General features: G+C 42.1%; 1 protein-coding gene across 1 annotated transcript in view; it reads right to left on the minus strand.

Moving 5' to 3' along the window:
- The window catches only part of cntn4 (contactin 4), a 118902-nt gene that overhangs the window by 38231 nt on the left and 59991 nt on the right, over positions 1-20680 (minus strand). Inside the window, 6 exon segments of the mRNA XM_034532863.1 lie at positions 1350-1500; positions 3637-3763; positions 10295-10434; positions 15268-15452; positions 16614-16716; positions 19938-20141. Of these exon segments, the coding sequence (XP_034388754.1) occupies positions 1350-1500; positions 3637-3763; positions 10295-10434; positions 15268-15452; positions 16614-16716; positions 19938-20141 (910 nt within the window).

The raw sequence follows: 20680 nt of genomic DNA on the forward strand, positions 1-20680 counted from the left end.
TGCACACAGCCATGCTGTCAGAGCAGAGTCATGCTAGAGCAGTGACACGCAATGGATGAGCCCTGCCTGGGATGAGGCCACTGGGCCAGACTTCGCGATTCAATCGGATGGACGCACACACACACACACACACTGGCAAAAGTTTTCACGTGTAGCGCACGACCCCCATCTCAGGGATCAAACGTTGGCAGAACGCTCAGATGGCCCTCCGTTCCACTGAAACTTGGTGTCACAAGTTGAATAATTGGATTTCTGGATCCCCGCTGAGGTGAAAAGTACTTGATTAGCACTCTGAATTTACTCAGCAGCCGGTCTGTTTTGGTCACCGCTAAAGAGATGGAGATAAAACACTTCAAACCCCATAAACCCTGACTCATTTATGACTCATGCTGAGTTTTGTCTTAGCTTGACTCCGTCACATCTGAGGACGGCATCAAAATCTCTCCGTGGACACGCAGTAATAAAATATGCTGCAGTGACTGGAGGCTTTTGGTGTAATTCAGAATTTTCAAAGAATTCTTAGTTCTCTGACTGCTTGAGTCATGAAAACTTGCATTGCATTAAAAATTAAAATTTCTGCTATGCCATGGAAGTAGATAAGTCAATTCGTCCCTATAAGGCATTTTATTTTAAGTATTAATGGGACATTATTTTTTAATCGGAGTGGAGAGGTGACAGGAAAGGGAAAATACTCAGCCGCACTCAAACCCTGGGATGTTTCTACTACTTGAACAGCATGATAAACTCCTCCACCACCAAGTCACCCAAATATACGGGACAATTTCGACGGAGCAAGAGTTCAACACATTCTCCCTGCCAACTTGTCAAATACCTTTTGACGCTTTTTTGTGGCCCTACACTTCAAACTATGAAGCTCTAGGTACCCCTACAGCATCAATTTTTCGACGTGTCAGCGTGTCAGTATAAAAATAAACTTCTGTGTTCACAGGAAAAAGAAAACGTCCAATGTATTTTTACTGTATTTTTTAAAGTAAGTCAACGTTGACTTGGTTTCACACATGACATGTACAGCGGTCTCCTGGGTGAAAGTGCAGGTTTGTTTTTGTACTGGAGTTAATTGAAAGTTGGTATGAGACGCTGATGGTCCCTGACGTGTTGTTTTGGATAACGACAATGAAATAATAAGTTTGAGCACTAGATCCACATGTCTTACAGATATAGTGAAAAATGCAACTGTTAGGTTGCCTCAGGTGTGATATATATATCTTGAAGTAATCTCATAATGTATGCTATTGTGAAAGTAGGATTCTGATCGCGGCGGTGTTGCAAATGCAGCGCACGATTTGTTGACTTTTTTTTACGAAAAAATGCGCGAATGTTTGCGTTACCTGTTACTTTCTTGGAGCGACTCGCTGCCCTTCCGCCAGGAGATCACGCCCCACGGAGACATCTTGGGCTTGCACTCGATGAGCACATCTCCTCCAACCTTCACCAGCGTCTGGCTCCTCAGTTGGTTGTGAGAGAAATCTGGGGCAACGGCTGAGACAAGAGCAGCATATTAAAGCCGGGCGTTTGTAAAAGCATCACATCTCTTTTGCTTCAAATTATCTCAGAGTATCCGATATATAATTCATCTCTAAAATGAGTCCTTGAATACGTTGCGTTATTGCCGTGGGTAATTCTCAGACTCTATTACATTCTTCACAATCTGAATAATTAGTAATCAAAAGGCTACACAGCAATCCCCCCAATTGGCGTACAGTTGCACAGGCTGATGTGACTTTATTGATATTCTCCACAGAGACAGAAATGTCTCGCTCTTCTTTCCCTGGCTATAAACAACTTGAAAAGATATTAGCCCTTTTAAAATGTTAGATATTGTCTCTGACACTCCTTTTTGAATCTCCACCTTTGACCAGTACCCTCGGCTGTGTTGAGCCTAATTCCTATCAGCAACATGATCAGGATGAGACACGCCGGAGGATGAAGAGCGAATGCGAAGCCGCCGCTCGCTCCGAGTGGAGAGTGACAGGCCTGACAGGGCAGATGGGTGAGGCTGGTCGAACAGAGAGGCGCTGGCATACATCACTGTCAGCCTGGACGCGTTCGTCTTATAATTAATGCTTTTCAATTAGGGGCCAATGAGAGAGAGAGGCATTAGGTCAGCCGGCGGTATTGAGCAGAGGAGGAGGACGGAGCAAAGTTGAGAACAAATGCGGTGGAAGGTATGCTTGCGCACGCGCCGCCGCGCCAATGTGAGCGTGCACGCCGGTGTTTTCAGGGACGACCTTGCTCGGTTTTCTTATGAATTATGGAAACCGCCTGAACAGCAATAATAGAAGTGGCCAACAATTTAGCTTACTCACAAATCAAGACTGAACTTTACATCCGTTCGTAGAGTTCGCTCGGGATAACGGCCACTGGCTCTTATCCGTTTATTGCCCTTTTATCAATAAGGCTAATCACATGTAGCTATACCACTCCAATATTTTATTGTCATGTTGCGGTCCAGTTTACCTCAAAGATGCAGCATTGTGTTTGAAGCAACAATGAGGGTGCAAAAAATGGTTTTCAAAGTACCGTTAGACAGTTTTTAGCCGATGTTTGACTCGTATTTATTGTTTCAACCCGAACTTCTCATTCATTACTGTCAAACTCTCTCTCCCTACAAACATTACAAACCATTGCACATCGCCAGAGTTGAATCCCAAAACTTTAAACCTTTAACTCGTTCTTTAACCTTGTAAAACAAGCTAGCATGTCAAATGTAGCATCTGAACCAAACATGCTAACTAATGAACATTATTCAGCTGTTTAAAACAAGTTGGTAATGGTAAGTAAGTCTAAGTAAGTGACGTGACTTTTCACAACATAACACAACAGCCTATTCAAAATACTCCTTTCCATAGAGTACCATTTGAACCTTAATATGATCGTGAATGAAACCCGTTCAGATGGCAATGTTGTCAGTTTTGGGAGGCTCTGATTCAAAACTTAGTTTTTAATTCCAATCCAAAGGTAAATAGGACTATTTTGAAATAATTGTCCAGGACATTTCACGTTTCTCTCTCATTTTCCATGTGTTTTCAATTACTGGAAAATTGGTCAACTGTTTTCTAGGCTTTCCAGGACGTGTGGGAACCCTGACAGACCATGGGTGTATAAAGATACCTGGATACAGCGCCGATTGTGGCGCCCAGCTCATTCCTATGAACAGTGTAGCAAAAACTAATTTGACTTCTGATTATAAAATTCACATAAATAATACCCACATCCATAGAGCAAGCTATCTAGTGTTTCCTTTAGCCCCGCCTCCCAGCCCTTGGTCCGACCTCGGTCTGATTAACATGAACGGAGGAAGGAAAATAACACTGGATTCGGCTATTAGTGCATTTCACTTTCAACTTTTAGGACCGAATTACAAAAAAATAAGGGCCATTCATGTGTTTGTACTGGGATGTTGAGTTACTTGAACGAAATTATTAGCTGATTTACAGACATCTCTTTCCCGATAGAAGTGTATGAGAAAAAGGTATTTTTTGTGCCCAATCAATGGCATCACGTGATGGACCTTGATGTTGTAATTTCACGGTTTGGCCACTATGTCAAATTTACACTGTGGTTTATGACAGACACACATACACACACAGTACACACACCAAGCCGAAGCCTTACCTATAACCCGGAGCGCTGCGTTGGAGTAGACCTCGCCGTGCTTATTCCCAGCCACGCACTGGTACATTCCTGTGTCGGACAGGGTCAGGCGACTGATTGACAACGCTCCATTGGCCACCTGTATGCGCTCCTATGGACATAGAGACACAGGCCTTAATACGGCTTATTCTCATCTACATAAAGCCAGCCAGCCAGTGGGGCCAGTGAATTATGGTCTGGAAGTGACAGACGTGGCAATAAATCTAGGTTTTCATCACTAATGGAGGGAAAGGCTTGGGTGGATGGAGGCAGGCTAGCAGAAAATGACCCTAATCAATCTGCATGTTTATGAGAGGGAAATAAAACCGTATTTATATCTGCGACTGCACCACAGGGCCTGTTTCCCCTTCAGCAGGAGGAGGGGATGAAGGAGGGGAAGGAATATCGTAACATCTGAGGTATAATGCATTGTGAAAATTGCTTTTCTGATAGGCATGCCACCATACATACTAAGTGCCAGCGTGCATGGTCAAGCTGTGTACCTCCTCTTCATCTGTTTGGACGATCGTGGGGGTTGGGGTCTTCTTGCCCGTCACTGAGCCATCAAATTAAGATCTCTATAAGGACGACTGGGCCCGATGAACTAAAAATTCAGTGCATCTGTCGGACATTTAATCCTCGATATGAGTTTATCTCTCTGAACTTGGGGCTTCGCACTCGGCTTCCCTCACTAACGCGTTAAATCCCTGAGCAGTTTTCACGCATCTCCATGCGGCTGTGTCAGGTTCTGCCTCCGCGTGCCCTTCATCTCCCATGTCTTCATCGGGGCTCACCCATAATGTCATCGCAGCCCACTTCCGTAGGGGTGTCTGAGCGGCCGGTACCGGAGTTGCGGGGGATTAAGGTACTGTCACATGAAAAGGGAGACCGTCCTCCACTGAAAGATCACAAACTAATCCTGTGTTTGAGCAGGTTTTTGCGCCTGTAATTTCCATAACGCTCTGCGGCTCAGGATGTGCAGTGGCGAACATCCCTGCTGGCGAGGGAGGCAAATGGTGGCGTGTATCAGTCTGTGCACGGAAAGCACTCCTGTTTATGGCTGCTATTAATTAAGCATGACGTTCCTCTCAAATCAGCAGTTTTTCATGCAGGGACCTGCGGGGACCATCTGTACGCCTTATGCTGAAGGAAAATGATTGGCAATGTCATTTGCCGACAACGCTGGGTTGATTTGTTTGATATAAAGCTGCGAAAACACGTAAAATAATGCCTTATATGGTGGAGAAGAGTGAGCTTCTTTCGGTTTGATTGCTGTCTGCAGTTATCTTTCTCAGAATTACCAATAACTGGAGGCCTTTGTGAGAATGATGATCATTTTACAGCTGTAAAATTGAAAGAAGCGACATTTTATCATCATGAAAATATCAATCCACTGTTGAGGATGCGGAAAACAATAACACATTTTAAAAAAGGTATTCAATAAGCAATCTGAAGTCCACAAAACAATTATTGGTGCTCACTCGGAAAGAAATCTGCACATTGTGCACACAGATATTTGATGTATCTGCTTCTCGACAGGCTGGTGCAAGAAAGAACTTCAAGTCGACATGAACTACGCCCAACTGTGGCTTTGCAAGAGCAAGAACAGAAGCTCTGAGCTCAGCCTGTTTGCTCCACTTGAGCTTGAATTAACGGGGGAGGAAAGAGTGGAGGTCTGCATTAGATTTACATCAGCCACGGTTGATGTTGATTCTCCGAGTACTTAAAGTTCAGGTTTTTTGAAGTATGAGGCACTTATCCATATTCAGTGCATTGCTTACAGTAGATTGTTCCTACAAACTGGGCGCATGCCGACTGCAGACAGGTCCACCACAGCACATGGCCTTGCTCCCGTGCTCGTACTCCTGTCTGTTTCTAAAAAAAACTGCCGCCATTTGCCTTCATCTACTGTAGGAAATGCACTGACAATGCATTAGTGGGTCATAAAACCCGTCTTCAAGTGAAAGCAGCAACAGTGTAGAAAAATACTCTGTTAGAAGGGAAAGTCCTGATTTAAAATGATCTTTACATCCCGGAAGGAATTAATACATCTAATTATTCAGACCAAAAAAATAATAATATTATTATTTTGGGGTGTGGCTTTGGAGGGAGGCCTGAATGAAGGGGCTGTCGGTGTTAAAGACTTTCTGGCTAGATTTACCACTTTTTCAAACTAGAGCTGCCTGCTACTTTTATTGGAAAATAGTGGACTGTTTTTTTTCAGTTGGATGAATTAAAATATTCTAGCGTACTCTTGCTGGTTTAATTAAAAAGATTTATAGTCAGAATCTACTTAATATACAAAAAGTATAACGCAAGAAGGGCCAGTTTCAGAATAATGTATATTATATGATTGGACATATAATCTTTGATATGTTACATTAAAGCACATTGCATATTCTTTTTATTCTTAATACGTTGAACTTTTGCACATCCTCTAAAATGGGAAAAGCCGGAATGTGCAGGAATATATTCTAAACAGTGTGCATATTTCTTCATTTTAAAATAGCAATATTGATTGTAATTTTAGTTTTGTCTCTTGCACCAATACACCAAAGAAAATTCCTACCTTGGAATAAATTCTGATTCTGAACTTATAACTATACAGTATACTGCCGGGTGGCTTAGGAATTTCACGGAGGGATCAATATATTATCTTTCTCTATAATTACACATCGTCATTTATATGTTGATTTTGTATTATTAATCTGAATCTGCTAAATACCTAGTAACTAAAGTTATGAACTAAATGTAGTGCAGTCAAAAGTACAATTTAGTACAAAGTAGCAGAAAATGGAAATACTGAAGTAAAGCACAAAGGCCTGAATATGACAGTACTTTAAGTCTAACATTGAAGTCCTAACAGGAATTACCACACCATGTGTATGGTGGTCCCTCACGGACTCAAATGGATTAATCCGGTTTCACGGGTGGAGTTTCCCCTTTAATTGCACGGCCACTTAATCCTGCAGCCGCTGTCAATAACGCAGCAGAGAATGAGGTCCTTGAGATGAAAACAGCCACGAGAAAAAAGAAGCATTGCAATAAACCTTTGCTATTTCCACACAGGGCATACAACGCATCACAAAAACAACAGGAGTCTCATCATCCATAAGGGCAGAGTGCAGCGGCATGCCGACCGGCTGGCCAACAAAGAGCCCAATGATTGTAGAACCAGTCTGAGAGGTACTATAATTAGAGGGAAACACTAGAAATAGTTGGGGCTCTTCAATATTTTACATGACTGACATTGAATAATTGAATGCACATATACTCAGCTATATATATCATGACTCCCCGAAATCTAATGTCCTGTATAGTCAATTTGCCTAGCAATAGATATGGCCTGTAACTAGAGATGTTACCCTTTCCATTTATTTCCTTGCAGTAGCTGAGTCCGTATATCGAATACCGACTAATACAAACAAAAAGTATATATATATATATATATGTTTATTACTACTGATCCTTTATGAATGTGTTATGATTGCTATCGTTGCTGTATGGCCTGGCTCAGGTTAAACCCTTTGTAAAATATAACCAAGTATACACAGAGATGGGATGCCATTGATATGATCTAGTTAGACATCAGTCAGTCATACCTAAAAAATGTTTTTTACAAAACTTAAATGATCAAATCTGGGAATGAATAATACAACTCCAAACAGAGAGAGAGAGAGAGAGAGAAATATGAAAGAAACTCTGATTTCTTTATTGCTGTTGCAATGTATATATGCAATGTTGTCAGCAGAATTAAGTCCCAGTGAACTATACGATCAGAAAGGTCTCAATTGATTCGCCGTAATAAATAACAACAAATGGCGCCTCCTCTCCCCACTGCTCCTTTACATCATTGACCTTTCCCTCTTCCACTCATTAAGCCACTGTGGTTAATGGTGGCATTTCAAACAATGTAACACCTTGGCTGATTAATCCATTCACCCATGCGTTATGAATATATCCATATATTATATTTATGTTAAGGGAGAGCGGGGATATAAATCAACGCCGTCTTTGTAACCTTTAATCACACATCCATTGGGAGCGCGGGCGGGGTGAGAGTGTTTTTGTAGTCTCCTCTTATTTTTTCCGAGGATGCCTTTTTAAAAGCAGTTGTGCTCATTTTTAAGGAACGACCAAATATGACAAACTAAATGTGAGTGTTTAATTTCCCACGCAGACAGAACAAGTGGACTACGCAGAGTAGTGTTACCTAATAAGAGGTTTTGATAGAATGTAAGCCATTGGCAAAACAGATTGTTGATTATTCTTCCCTGATAGCAACCGTGCGTTTTTGTGTGTGTGCGCGTTGCCTCTGGTAACAGACAGACTGGGTTTATTCCAACGACATGTATTACATTTAACTGATCGATATCCTCTGGTCTGTTTGTCGCCCTTTTTTGTTGTTGTTTGTTTGCATAATTAGGCAAATTAACATAATGCCTGTTTATTTATCAGGCGCAAGCTGTGCCTCAGTGTCCAATCAATCTTCCCCAAACAACCTGGCTAAATGATCCGATGTAATAATAATCCAATATGATGAAGGAATATAGAATTGTATTTTTCTTTCTTTTTTTAAATGCCAACAAGTTAAAGTTCGATGCACAAGTAGGCGGTCGCATCTCTTTTCATTAAATACGTAATGGGAATTCAGTGACGACAGGCAGCGGGAATGAAGGGAGGATGTACAGTGTTTATATAGAGGACCTTACTTATTCCACATTTGGTGGCGCAGGATTAATAACAGCACTTGGCAAAAAAGAGATTTAACAGAATATTAGGGTAGCCCTTACATCACTTTCCAGAGGAGCATGAAATACTCTCAGCCTAGCAAAGCAGTCCAGTCCCCTTTGAAACAAATGCAAATTTGTTCTGCGTATTGCTGCACAGGAAGCCGCCGCGTTGCAATGAGGAGGACAATAACGGATGCTTATTATAATAATAATAATAATAATAATAATAATGATACATTTATTTATATAGCACCTTTAAAAACAGAGTTTACAAAGTGCTCTACATATAAGCAAGGTAAAAACACAACATCAACATTTCGTAAAATACATGAGGCACTGATAGAGGAATAGAAAATTACAAATACAAAATAAAGCAGAACAGACAAACTAAAATGGGGGAAACTGCATAAAAGGACGACATCACTTAAAAGCAGTTCTATAAAAATGGGTTTTAAGAAGTGATTTAAAAGAAGCTACTGATTATGCTAGTCTTATCCCCTCAGGTAGGTCGTTCCAAAGTCGAGGGGCTCTGATGGCAAAAGCACGGTCACCCTTTGATTTAAGCCTTGACTTTGGAACGGCCAGAAGGGCCTTGAAGGGCCTTGAAGGGCCTTGAAGTGCCTTGAAGGGCCCCACCGGAGGATCTAAGGCTGCGAGCTGGTTCATATGGGGCTAACATTTCAATGATGTAGCTTGGGGCCAGACCCAGGCGTGCTTTAAAAGTGAGCAGCAAAAACTTAAAATCAATTCTAAAACTAACAGGGAGCCAGTGGAGAGAGGCCGGGACTGGAGTCATGTGATGCCGTCTGTTAGAGGCCAGGACTGGAGTCATGTGATGCCGTCTGTTAGAGGCTAGGACTGGAGTCACGTGAAGCCGTCTGTTAGAGGCCGGGACTGGAGTCATGTGATGCCGTCTGTTAGAGGCCGGGACTGGAGTCATGTGATGCCGTCTGTTAGAGGCCAGGACTGGAGTCATGTGATGCCGTCTGTTAGAGGCCAGGACTGGAGTCATGTGATGCCGTCTGTTAGAGGCCAGGACTGGAGTCATGTGATGCCGTCTGTTAGAGGCCAGGACTGGAGTCATGTGAAGCCGTCTGTTAAAGGCCGGGACTGGAGTCATGTGATGCCGTCTGTTAGAGGCCAGGACTGGAGTCATGTGATGCCGTCTGTTAGAGGCCAGGACTGGAGTCATGTGAAGCCGTCTGTTAAAGGCCGGGACTGGAGTCATGTGATGCCGTCTGTTAGAGGCCAGGACTGGAGTCATGTGATGCCGTCTGTTAGAGGCCAGGACTGGAGTCATGTGATGCCGTCTGTTAGAGGCCAGGACTGGAGTCATGTGAAGCCGTCTGTTAAAGGCCGGGACTGGAGTCATGTGATGCCGTCTGTTAGAGGCCAGGACTGGAGTCATGTGATGCCGTCTGTTAGAGGCCAGGACTGGAGTCATGTGAAGCCGTCTGTTAGAGGCCAGGACTGGAGTCATGTGAAGCCCTCTGTTAGAGGCCGGGACTGGAGTCATGTGATGCCGTCTGTTAGAGGCCAGGACTGGAGTCATGTGAAGCCGTCTGTTAGAACCAGTCAGAAGCCGAGCTGCTGCATTCTGGACTAGTTGGAGGCGGGAGATGGATTTTTGATTTATGCCGGAAAGGAGGGATTTGCAGTAGTCGAGTCGAGAGAAAATGAGTGCATGAATGACTTTTTCCAGATCTGAGCGTGACAACATGGGTTTTATTTTTTTTAGATTATCCTTAATTAATTAGTTGGCAAAGCTTGAACAAACAAGCACAGCGGCGCTCTGAAAGTGCAGCGCTCGGTCGCTCGCACCCTTCGTTCAGCCTGCTGCTGTCTGAAGTCTGACCTTGGGTGGGGAACTGTGTCCTCGATTTTCTAAAGACGGCGGCGGATCTCACCTCTGCAGGCTCCAGGTTCTCTCCATTTTTCATCCACCTGTAAGAAGGCTTTGGCTTCCCTGTGGCTTTGCACTCCCACACCAACGAGTCATCGATGAGCTTCTGGGCATCTTGGGGTTTCTCGATGAGATGAGGAGGGGCTGGAGGAAACACGGGGGAAAGAAATACCAGAGTTAACCCAACGTGTCGACTTAGGGATAGATGGCAACAAGGTTTCTGTGCTCATCAAGGTCATCAAGGTTAATTAACGCATGATCAGAGCAATGAGACTTTTCATCAAGTTAGCGTGAGCTTTAAGTACTTTGTTTCTTCTTTTGTCTGTCAGGTTGCAAATTAATACATTATTTCTGGGACCTGTTACATTCCCCAGTTTTGTACATTCTTGATTCCTTTCCTCCTTCCCTCTTTTCCTCCTTTCCTCCATACCTCCTCATGCGGCCGGGACTGAGGAGCCGAGGAGAGAGGAGTCGAGGCAGCAGGACATTTGATGCCAAGTCATGTTTTCATGACTTTTGGGGACATTACATTGACTGACGATCATTTCCAGGAGACTTACCCTAAGCACACCTGCTACCAGCCTAATCCTAACCCATAACCTAATCAAACCTTTGTCCCTCATTTAGTCTCAAAAGGTTTAGCAAGTCCCCACAGTGTGAGTGTGTAGTCAGATTAATGTCCCCACGAGACCTTTTAAAACAAGCTCACACACATGTATGGTTAAATGTGGGAATTTTTTATATCCCCTCATTTATTGCTCTTAGTTTAAGGTGTGAAGTTAACAAAAATGATGAAAACCAGACACAAATACACAAGGGTGGTTTCTGGTGCCATAAAAACGCTCCATTCGATCCAATCTCACTAACTGATGGTATAATTATACAGGAGGAGAATTGATTCTCGCTGTGTCACACGAGTAACTCAGGGCTAGTTAATGATTAAGCCCCCCCTTCCCTGAAAAAAGCGGTCCATAACACTGGATCAGTAATGCTCCAGTGTTATGCGTAATGCTCCGTACATTCTGGATGATGTGTAGGTCAAGCAACCATCATCCTATATCAGACAAGGCCGGTGGTGGGACAAGACGAATGGCAGACTGCACTTTTTCCATTCCGCGGATCTCCACCTTAATGCCACTCTCAAGGACTGACCTTTGTGGTGGCTTTTCAGTAACGGTACAAATTCCTCCTCTAATTGGCTTCGGCTAAACAGTATTCTGCCTTCGAACGAGGCAGGACAACACAGCGAGAAATTAAATCACTGCAAATGATTCTCCATACTATATCTATGTGTGTGTGTGTGACAACTTGTGTGCACGTGGGTGTTCAGAAACGACAGCAGATTCAAAAGAAGTTGACGCGGAGACAAGAGGGGGTTTGTTTTGCGTGGAATTGTGTATTCGTGTTGGAGGCCTGCACGTCCGCATCAAGGTCCTTCTATCAGACACGTTTCTTATTTGTGGATCATGTGACGTACTACAGGCCTTGTGAGATCCCCCCCCCCCCCCCCCCCCCCCCTTCGGCGATGGCACAAGGTTGGCTCGGGTCGTTAGCGCTGACGCTGTGCCGTGAAAACAGTGGAAAAAGAGTGACGTTTTTTTCCTTTGACAGGAAGCTGAGGCTTCTGTTGTTTACTCAGCTGCACAGAATGGACATTGGGCCTCATGCGGGTACAGATTTCCTCTTATGGATTACGATGTGTTCTTAGTCTCTGGCTAGCCTTTGATTTCTGGGATTCGGGCAATTCTATTTCCACAGTTTCAAATTGGAGGAAAATATTACATGTTTTAGAGTAACTAATGAATGGACTATTAAAGAAATACTATTGGTCCATTGATCCGAATGAAGACTACATGATATATTGCCTGTGTTCAGCTTCTGAATGGCTTCCGCACTGCTCTTTGATGCTCTTTGATGTTCCAGTAACACCAGTTTTACACTGTAGACACATTCATGGGTTTTTGCACACGGCACAACACCTGCCCTTTTATAGTCTTTAGAGAGCTATCTGTGTTATTAATAACAAATCGGCCACCCGCCTCCCAATTTATGATAAGTTCTCTCCACAGAAAAATGAACCCTGTGAGAGAAAATCAAGAACAATGTTGCTGCACGAGGGCCATTTACCCTTAAAAACTATGGGATGTAACATGTCATACCTTGCTAGAAGTGCTTAGAAAAGAGCGACGGCAGGAAGTTACTCCAGCATCCTCATCATTTAGCATCACATCCGCCCATGCTACCGCAATCCTCCATCAGAGCCCGAATGAGCCGCCCCACCCACTGCATTGTAGTCGTAGTGTTTATTTCTTCTTCTTCTTCTTGACAGAGTCCCTCACTCCATCCCTGCCAACGTATCGACCCCCCAGTCAACGCTTACCAAATGAGAGCCGGCAGCCCATCTCTGGCACCCGGGGCCGGAGCGCACAGACAATCAGAACAAACGCCAAGTGGCTAAAGGAGGAGGGGAAGATGGGAATTTGCCTTATCGCTGAAATCACTGTGAGATAATGCAGCGGTGAAGTCTGCAGAAACACAGACGTGACTACAACGAGGGAGAGGGCGGGGGGGGGGGGGGGAGACTGACCTGTCACAGCTTCACATTTACTTCCCCCACCCCCCTACGAGCGATATCGACTTCCACAAGGGAGCAAAAGCGCATTTCTTTTATTTTTCTTCTCCCCCGAGCGTTTCTTTCAGGGATGGAAATTGAACAGGAGTCCTCGTCTTTGCCTTGAGTGGTAGTTGAACACCGCTTCCAATACGGAATCACGAAGAAAGACCAAGGCCAATTGCACCCAAAACTGAAGAGAACTTCTGTTGCATGCAATGAATCTAGTTTGAATGGGAATGCGATTTGAAGCTGCTAAAGCTGAATGAATTCCTGTCTTGGTTTCAGTCGAGACACGACGGAAACATTTTAAATTGGAAACGCAGCTCCTTCATATCCAAAGGACACTCACACCCCATTCCAACTGCATTAGCGGGACTCGCTGCTGCATTATGAAGTGTGCGAATGCTTTAAAGTGACCGTAAAGTAACACCTTCATCTCTTCCATTTCTAACACAAAGCACCGGGTCATGCGTGCTTGGATGCACTTATCGATTCCCCCATTGGCTTACACTGTTGACGAATGTCTCAAAGGCTTAATTCAAAGAGTTCAAAATAAGATTACTGATTTTTATCACCTGGCAGCAGACAGCAGGCGAGAGAGAGAGAGAGAGAGAGAGGGAGGGAGGCAGACTGACAAAACACATCAAAAATGAGAGAGGAGCCACAGCTCAGAGGGACAAATCAAGCATTGGTGGATCACAGCTTGCTCCCGGGGCTGTTGGGAGTGAGCGAGGCGAAGGGCCTCCAGGACTGTTGTAACTCATGGCAAATTGTTTAATGCCCCAAATGAGTTACGTTTGACGGCTGACACAGCACGACCCGAAGTGGGGAGAATCAGAGGGAGGCAAGCGGAGGGTGGTCGATGTGGGAAGAGAAATCCACAGATTGTTCAGAGAGCCAGCCAACAGCTCGGCCACATCCAGAGGGCTGGTCCTATTATTCCAAACACGTCCATGCGGCGGCATTGTTTCTCCCGTTCATTCACGTCATTCGTGATTATGGAAAGTTACCAAGAGGTAAACAGTTACAACTTTGTCAGGGAATCTAATAGATATATTATTAATAAAATGTGTATATATATATATTTATATATATATATATATATATATATATATATATATATATATTTAAATACTAGATAAACATAGCTCTAAATTTAGATGTTTAGTTGAATCTAATAGATATATTATTAATAAAATATATATATATATATTTAAATACTAGATAAACTTAGCTCTAAATTGAGATGTTTAGTTGAATCTAATAGATATATTATTATTTAAATATATGTATATATATAAATATATATATATTTAAATACTGGATAAACTTAGCTCTAAATTGAGATGTTTAGTTGAATCTAATAGATATATTATTATTTAAATATATGTATATATGTGTATATGTATATATATACATATACACACATATATTTAAATTCTAGATAAAATTGGCTCTAAATTGAGATGTTTAGTTGAATCTAATAGATATATTATTATTTAAATATATGTATATATATATATAATTTAAATATATGTGTGTATATATATATATATATATATATATATATATATATATATATATAAATTATAGATAAACTTAGCTCTAAATTGAGATGTTTAGTTGAATGTAATATATATATTATTATTTAAATATATGTATATATGTGTATATGTATATATATACATATACACATATATATTTAAATTCTAGATAAAATTGGCTCTAAATTGAGATGTTTAGTTGAATCTAATAGATATATTATTAATAAAATACCTAATTTAGGCAGGACATATAAAAGCAGGTTAAGGTTTCAATCAAAAGCTTTTTAGTTATTAGCTTTGTATTATTTGTCATTTTTGTTTTCGAATGGAGTGGCAGATGATATCGTGACCTCTCATATCTGAACTCAATAGGTGTAACTACTCACCAGCAACAATAAGTGGAACTACTAACCCCCTTCCTGTCGATCCAGATGCTTCTGTGCAGATTATGTCCCTGACATATGTGCCACGGGCCTATGTATAGTACATTTACCGGCTTTAATCTCCAGTCAAGTTGGACGTCAATCATGATGCCATCTGGTGGAACCCAATACAGGGCTCACCAACAAGGTCGTGTCCAAGGGCTCAGCATCATCCCCATCACTCCTTTAATCTGGATCAAAATATTAGAGGCATCATGGCTGACAGCCTTTAATCATTTTGATGTGCCGTTAAAACCAGCCTGCCTCCTCGTGCACGCCACACCGAGCCGGCTGCTTTATAAGACCAGTTGTGTTTTTTGCTGCCTTTTTAGTCTGAGCAGGTCTGACAGATGTGGTGCACGGCGGTCAAATATTCATGCGTGTCAGAACCACCTACCGTAGAAGGAGAGCTTTCCTTTCACCGTGTTCAATCCCCTGGAGTTCTCCGCCACACACTCGTACGTGCCGGCGTCCTCCTGCTGGAAGTACGGGATTTCCAGGACGCCGCTGGCTTTCCTCACGTCCACTTTCCTGGGGAAAGGTACACCGTCCACTCTCTTCCAGTTTATAGACGGCACCGGGCTGCGTGAAGAGGCATGGAGGAGTTTAACCATCTGACAGCGTTTCACAATTTCTGTGAATGATTTCCTGCTCATAGGTGAACTAAATCGTCAACATGTGCAATTCCGATGAATTCAAATTCCCAAACATCTCTGTAAATTCAATAAAATGTTTAAGATTCTAGTTAAGTATTGATTACTGTTTGGAAAATAATTGAATCGGCTAAAAGTGAACCGTGTCGGTACATTTATCAAACATGTCCTCATACCTTGATGGTAAATGATGGAGCAGACTTAGAGCTGAATCAAAGACAGTATATAGATAAAGACAGTGTTTGGGGTCGGCAAGCTCCGGTGCTGAAAAGTGAAGCATTCTCTCTAATGGCCATCAGGGGGCGACTCCTCTGGTTGCAAAAAGAAGTCCGATTGTATAGAAGTCTATGAGAAAATGACTCTACTTCTCACTTGATTTATTACCTCAGTAAACATTGTAAATATGAGTTTATGGTCTCAATCGTTCATTTCAAGTCTTCGTCAATACAGCACGATGGTCCTTTTAGAGTAAAATAGGCAATAAAGCAGGATATATGCTTTAGGGCGTGTTCTTGTTCAGCGTTTGGTTGCACTTAGCTTTAAACCAGATGGCGACGCCCAAAAACACCACGACGGTGACAGCGAAAATGACGAACTCAAGGTTTTCAAAACGCCAGTCCACAAACCAACGGGTGGCATCCTGACGACTACGTCCACTTACCTACAAGTCTGTGCTTGAAACTAATTACTATCAGACAAACAGCCCTTTAACAAGCCTTAATGTTTCCATTATCTTTACACAGCCCATTCATTTTTAATGGGCTTATAAAGTCTATAGTTAAGGGCTATTCAGTAATCTAACTTTTAGTATATTTCCTATTCCTTTACATTGTCTTATACATCCTGGTACTGGAGAGGTTTACACTACAGCACGTGGATTCCAATTTCTTAGATGTGCAACTTGAAACACATGAGTGCGGCAAAGCGGCATGAAACATAAAAAAGAGATTATATATATATATATATATATATATATATATATATATATATATATATATATATATATATATATCCGAGCAGTCTTCAGGTAATATTTTTTCTTTCATATGCGATTGAGCATGCTGAGCCTGACACTGAAGAGTGGGCTTACTTTCCCAGAGCGAAGCATTCCAGCTTCACAGTGGATCCTTTGGCAACATGAACGACCTCTGGAAACTGAACTTCAATCTTTGGCTCGTATTCACCCATCACACCTGAAAGAGAAATGCAAATGAGCGTCGGTGTTAGCGCAAAGAGAAAAGAAAAAGTTGCCTTTTTGATTTGGAACTTCAGCTAAACCAAAAAGAAAACTGAAAATATAAACACTGGCTGTGGCTTCTGCTGTCGCTACACAGCTTCTGAAAAAAAGCGCCGATCCACTTTTTCTTTTTACCAGAAACTAAAATGTTTTTCTACTTCCAATGCTGTGCAATCTGAGCAGCGGAGGAAAATAAAAAAAAAAAAAGAATAAAGAGCACAGCGGCGTCACAGAACGCTCCCCCGTTGAAAATAATGAGAAAACGAAGCCGAAAACACAGCTCTCCAGTGGATGTGCAACACGCTGCCGCTGTTGAATGGGGGGGGGGGGGGGGGGGGAAACAACAAATAAACAAACATCTTTGAGAATTCGCAGACGGTTTGAGCTTTTACATCCAGATGAGTTTCATCTTGTTGTGTAGTGCTAACAGCTATGAACTAGAAAACGGGCCCATAAAATCCCCCTGGGCACCGCCACAGTGTCTACAAAGCATCCCATTCACTGGCGGCGAAGAGGCTCTGGTGGATTATAATATTACTGCTGTGCATGCTAAATAAAAATCTCTCTGAATAAAGCAGAAGAAGGGAATGTGGGCTCTCTGGTGTTCTAGCTTTGGGAGAGCCTTATTCATAAATCAAGACTGGAGTGTCTGACAGCACGTGCGTGTTTTTGTCTCACACTCAAATCACACTAAGGTAAATTACATCAATGTATTCGTAATGGGTGTCATTTCATTTCTCCTTCGCGGGGCCCAAAGACAAAACACCCAGAGCACAAGATGGTGTTTTTGAAGGCCTCTTGTCCACCAGCGTAACAATAAGTCCCCCCCCCCCCCCCCTCCGCCCCCCCGTTGTTGTAATTCAGGGCTGTGTTGCACAAATAGCTCCAGAGATGGAGGAAACAGGCCAATTTCATCCCGTTGATTTGGCGAGGCGTGTGTTATCCGGATGGCTCCCCGAGTGACTGTGAAAAGCTAATTCAGATCCTTATCACAACTGTCTCATGCTGAAATGTAACCACGGCACTATCACCCATTTCAGACGGACAGGTGCAAGTGGACGGGTAATTGTCACATAGCATAACCTTTTGTAAGTGACACCTGTTTAATACGCCCCCCCCCCCCCCCATTGACCGCGGTGGAGCTGACGTTTTGCTGTTCCACCTGCCGCCTCGGTGAAATAAAGGTATAATGAAACAAGAAAGGAAGGATGCAGGTGGGGAAAGTGGTCAGGAATTGGAAGGGAAGAAAAAAATAACATCTCTCAAATCAGGCAAGATGTTTGCAATTCTGTCTCACTTGGATAGCGAGGTAATGCATTTCTAAAATGATTTCCACATTTATGCTTAGTTTTATATCATAAATGATGTGTGATGGGTCACGATTTAGGAAAATCAAAACGTATTGTAAGCCATTCAGAAGCTGAGCACACACAATATCATCCTCAAGGGTTGAAAAGTCTTTAGTATGACTTCAATAATGGAATTGTTGTAATTATTCTAAAACATAATATATTAAATTTGATTCTAAGATATTTATGCATTTTTTATGTTCCTCCAATTTAAAAACTCGAGTTTCCTTGCGTTGGAGTTTGTTAAGACAGTTCTCAACCATTCGTAAAATGTTCTCTTACATCAGAGAAGAGCAAAAAAACAAAACAAAACATTAGTAAATCCCAGAACTCGGTGGGTACTAACAAGCTAAGAATAAATCATGAATATGCTCTTTTATGGCTTTCTTTGTCTTATGTCAAAACTTCAGCTCTAATTATGGTACGATATTTAAAAAAATACTACATTAAGTGAGTGCCATCTGAAGGCAATAAAAAATAAAAGTCCTGTATATCCAATATAAAAACAACAAACAAGTCGTTATAAAGAAGTGGCAATATTTATTTGTTTTTCATATATCAATTTGTGAACAAACAAAAAGACCTCCTCTACTCATTAAACAATGAATGGATGCTTGGTAGTCCAGGATAAGGACTGGTGTTAATACACCAGCCAAATGGTTGGCAAACACATTAGAAATACTTAGAATATTGTTATAAACTGCTTATACATGCTTAATGGGACGGAGATTAAAATAAAGTGTTACCACTAATACTAATAGTATTAGTAATGGCTTCCAAAAGAAAACCTCACAAAGCTGTTTGATAAGAGCTAGTGTTCCCTCTTGGGAGTTTTTTTCTTCTTTTTTGTATTACATCAGATCAGCTGTAATAAATTGGAAGACATTTCTCGTGAACATAAATAACATTAAGCGTCATATTTCTTGCATTGCATTGGATATGGTAAGAATCAACCTTTTAGGACCGAAGCCTACAATCAGATTCCTTGCTGACAGTGACCTTTCCTTGCCTTGATAAGGCCAGCCTGAAGCGTCACATCCACATGTTAAAGGACATGCTAAAATTAACTGAGGAGGAGATAATTACCCGTTGAATTTCATTTGTATTCCTCAAAGCCACATGTCCCTCTTCCAGGTAGCAACAGAGCAAGTTTGGCTCTCTTGTTTATCTCGACCCAGGACACGACCACATTCTCAACACTGCTATATTAAATCAATCATTAGATCCCAGCACAGGATGGAGGAGCTCTTTAAAAATACCTTCTTTTTTTTTGGTGCTACTAAAAGTGACAAAATATTGAAGAAAAAACACAAAGACATGATGAAAGTGGCAAGAGTTTCGACCCAAGATGGAGACCATTGGCGTTTGTGGAGTGTTTTTTTTTCTTTTTCACAATTGCATGTGTTTTGCATGTCCAACAACTTTGCATATGCACATAAAATAATACAAATGTGTACTTTTTTGTTTTTTGCACTCTTAAACTGAAACTGTGGCTGCATTATTTGGTCAACATTGGAGTAAACGTCACTTATATTACTATATAACTATAGTATGAGTTGTATCTCATATGGAGGTCTAAAGGAGGATTTGCTGATTGCAAATACAGATAAATATATTAGGCAAAAACAGGGAAAGGAAGATAATCTGTAAATCCATGAATTTGATTAGTCAACATTTGCACCCAGATCAACACCCCATAACAAGATACTGTAATCAGCAGGTTCTATAACATGCGGCCCGGTTAACCAGGACACACTTCCATCAGTCTTATGTGCTGTGGTTGTCAATGTTTGTCATGTAGGTGGTTTAGTGCAAATAACAAGCTTACCGTCACTGCGGAGCACCAGTGGAGTGGGCGGACCCTGGACTTGGGTCTTTGTGACGGTGTTGGTCACCACACAGGTGTAGTTGCCGACATCTGAGGGCTCCACCATGGCGATGTAGAGGTTCCCCGTCTCCTGCGAGATAAATCGGCGAGTATCCTGCTTCACAAACGTCGGGTACTCGTTAAAGATCCAGGAAAACACGAGATCTGCGGATGGAAAAGGAAAAGGAGGATTCTAACGTTAGATGAGACTCAGTAAGGCTGTGAGAGAAAGGGGGGGGGGGGGCCGGCAGCGGTGTTGGTTTGTTATAATTTTTAAACCTCCTGGGGTGGGTCTCGGAAAAATTGTGACAAAGTTATATCACGCTGAGGTGAAAATTGATGACAGGATCAGTGCGAGGTTGCAAATAAATGTGATTATCCTGAATTATCTGGAGTGACCTCAAATGACCATTTTTCATGTGGATGAGGTTTGCATGCATTAACTATGGACACTGGGGTCCGTGTTCTCATGACTGATTACAGATCCAACTAGAATTGACGGAGATACACTGGAAACTGCTTATATGGATCAAAAGGCTTGGGACAGAATCATCCCTATACAAATGTTGTTTTAACAATTAGCTTGCAGCTCATTTTGGGGCCTTTTCATATATATATGAAAATGAAATGGAAACACAGCCCAGTCGGATTTCTGGCTGGCTACCTGAGGCTTGTGCATATTGAAATGGTCATCTATCAATGAG

This window comes from Cyclopterus lumpus, chromosome 5, assembly GCF_009769545.1.
Source record: "Cyclopterus lumpus isolate fCycLum1 chromosome 5, fCycLum1.pri, whole genome shotgun sequence".
Taxonomy (NCBI): domain Eukaryota; kingdom Metazoa; phylum Chordata; class Actinopteri; order Perciformes; family Cyclopteridae; genus Cyclopterus; species Cyclopterus lumpus.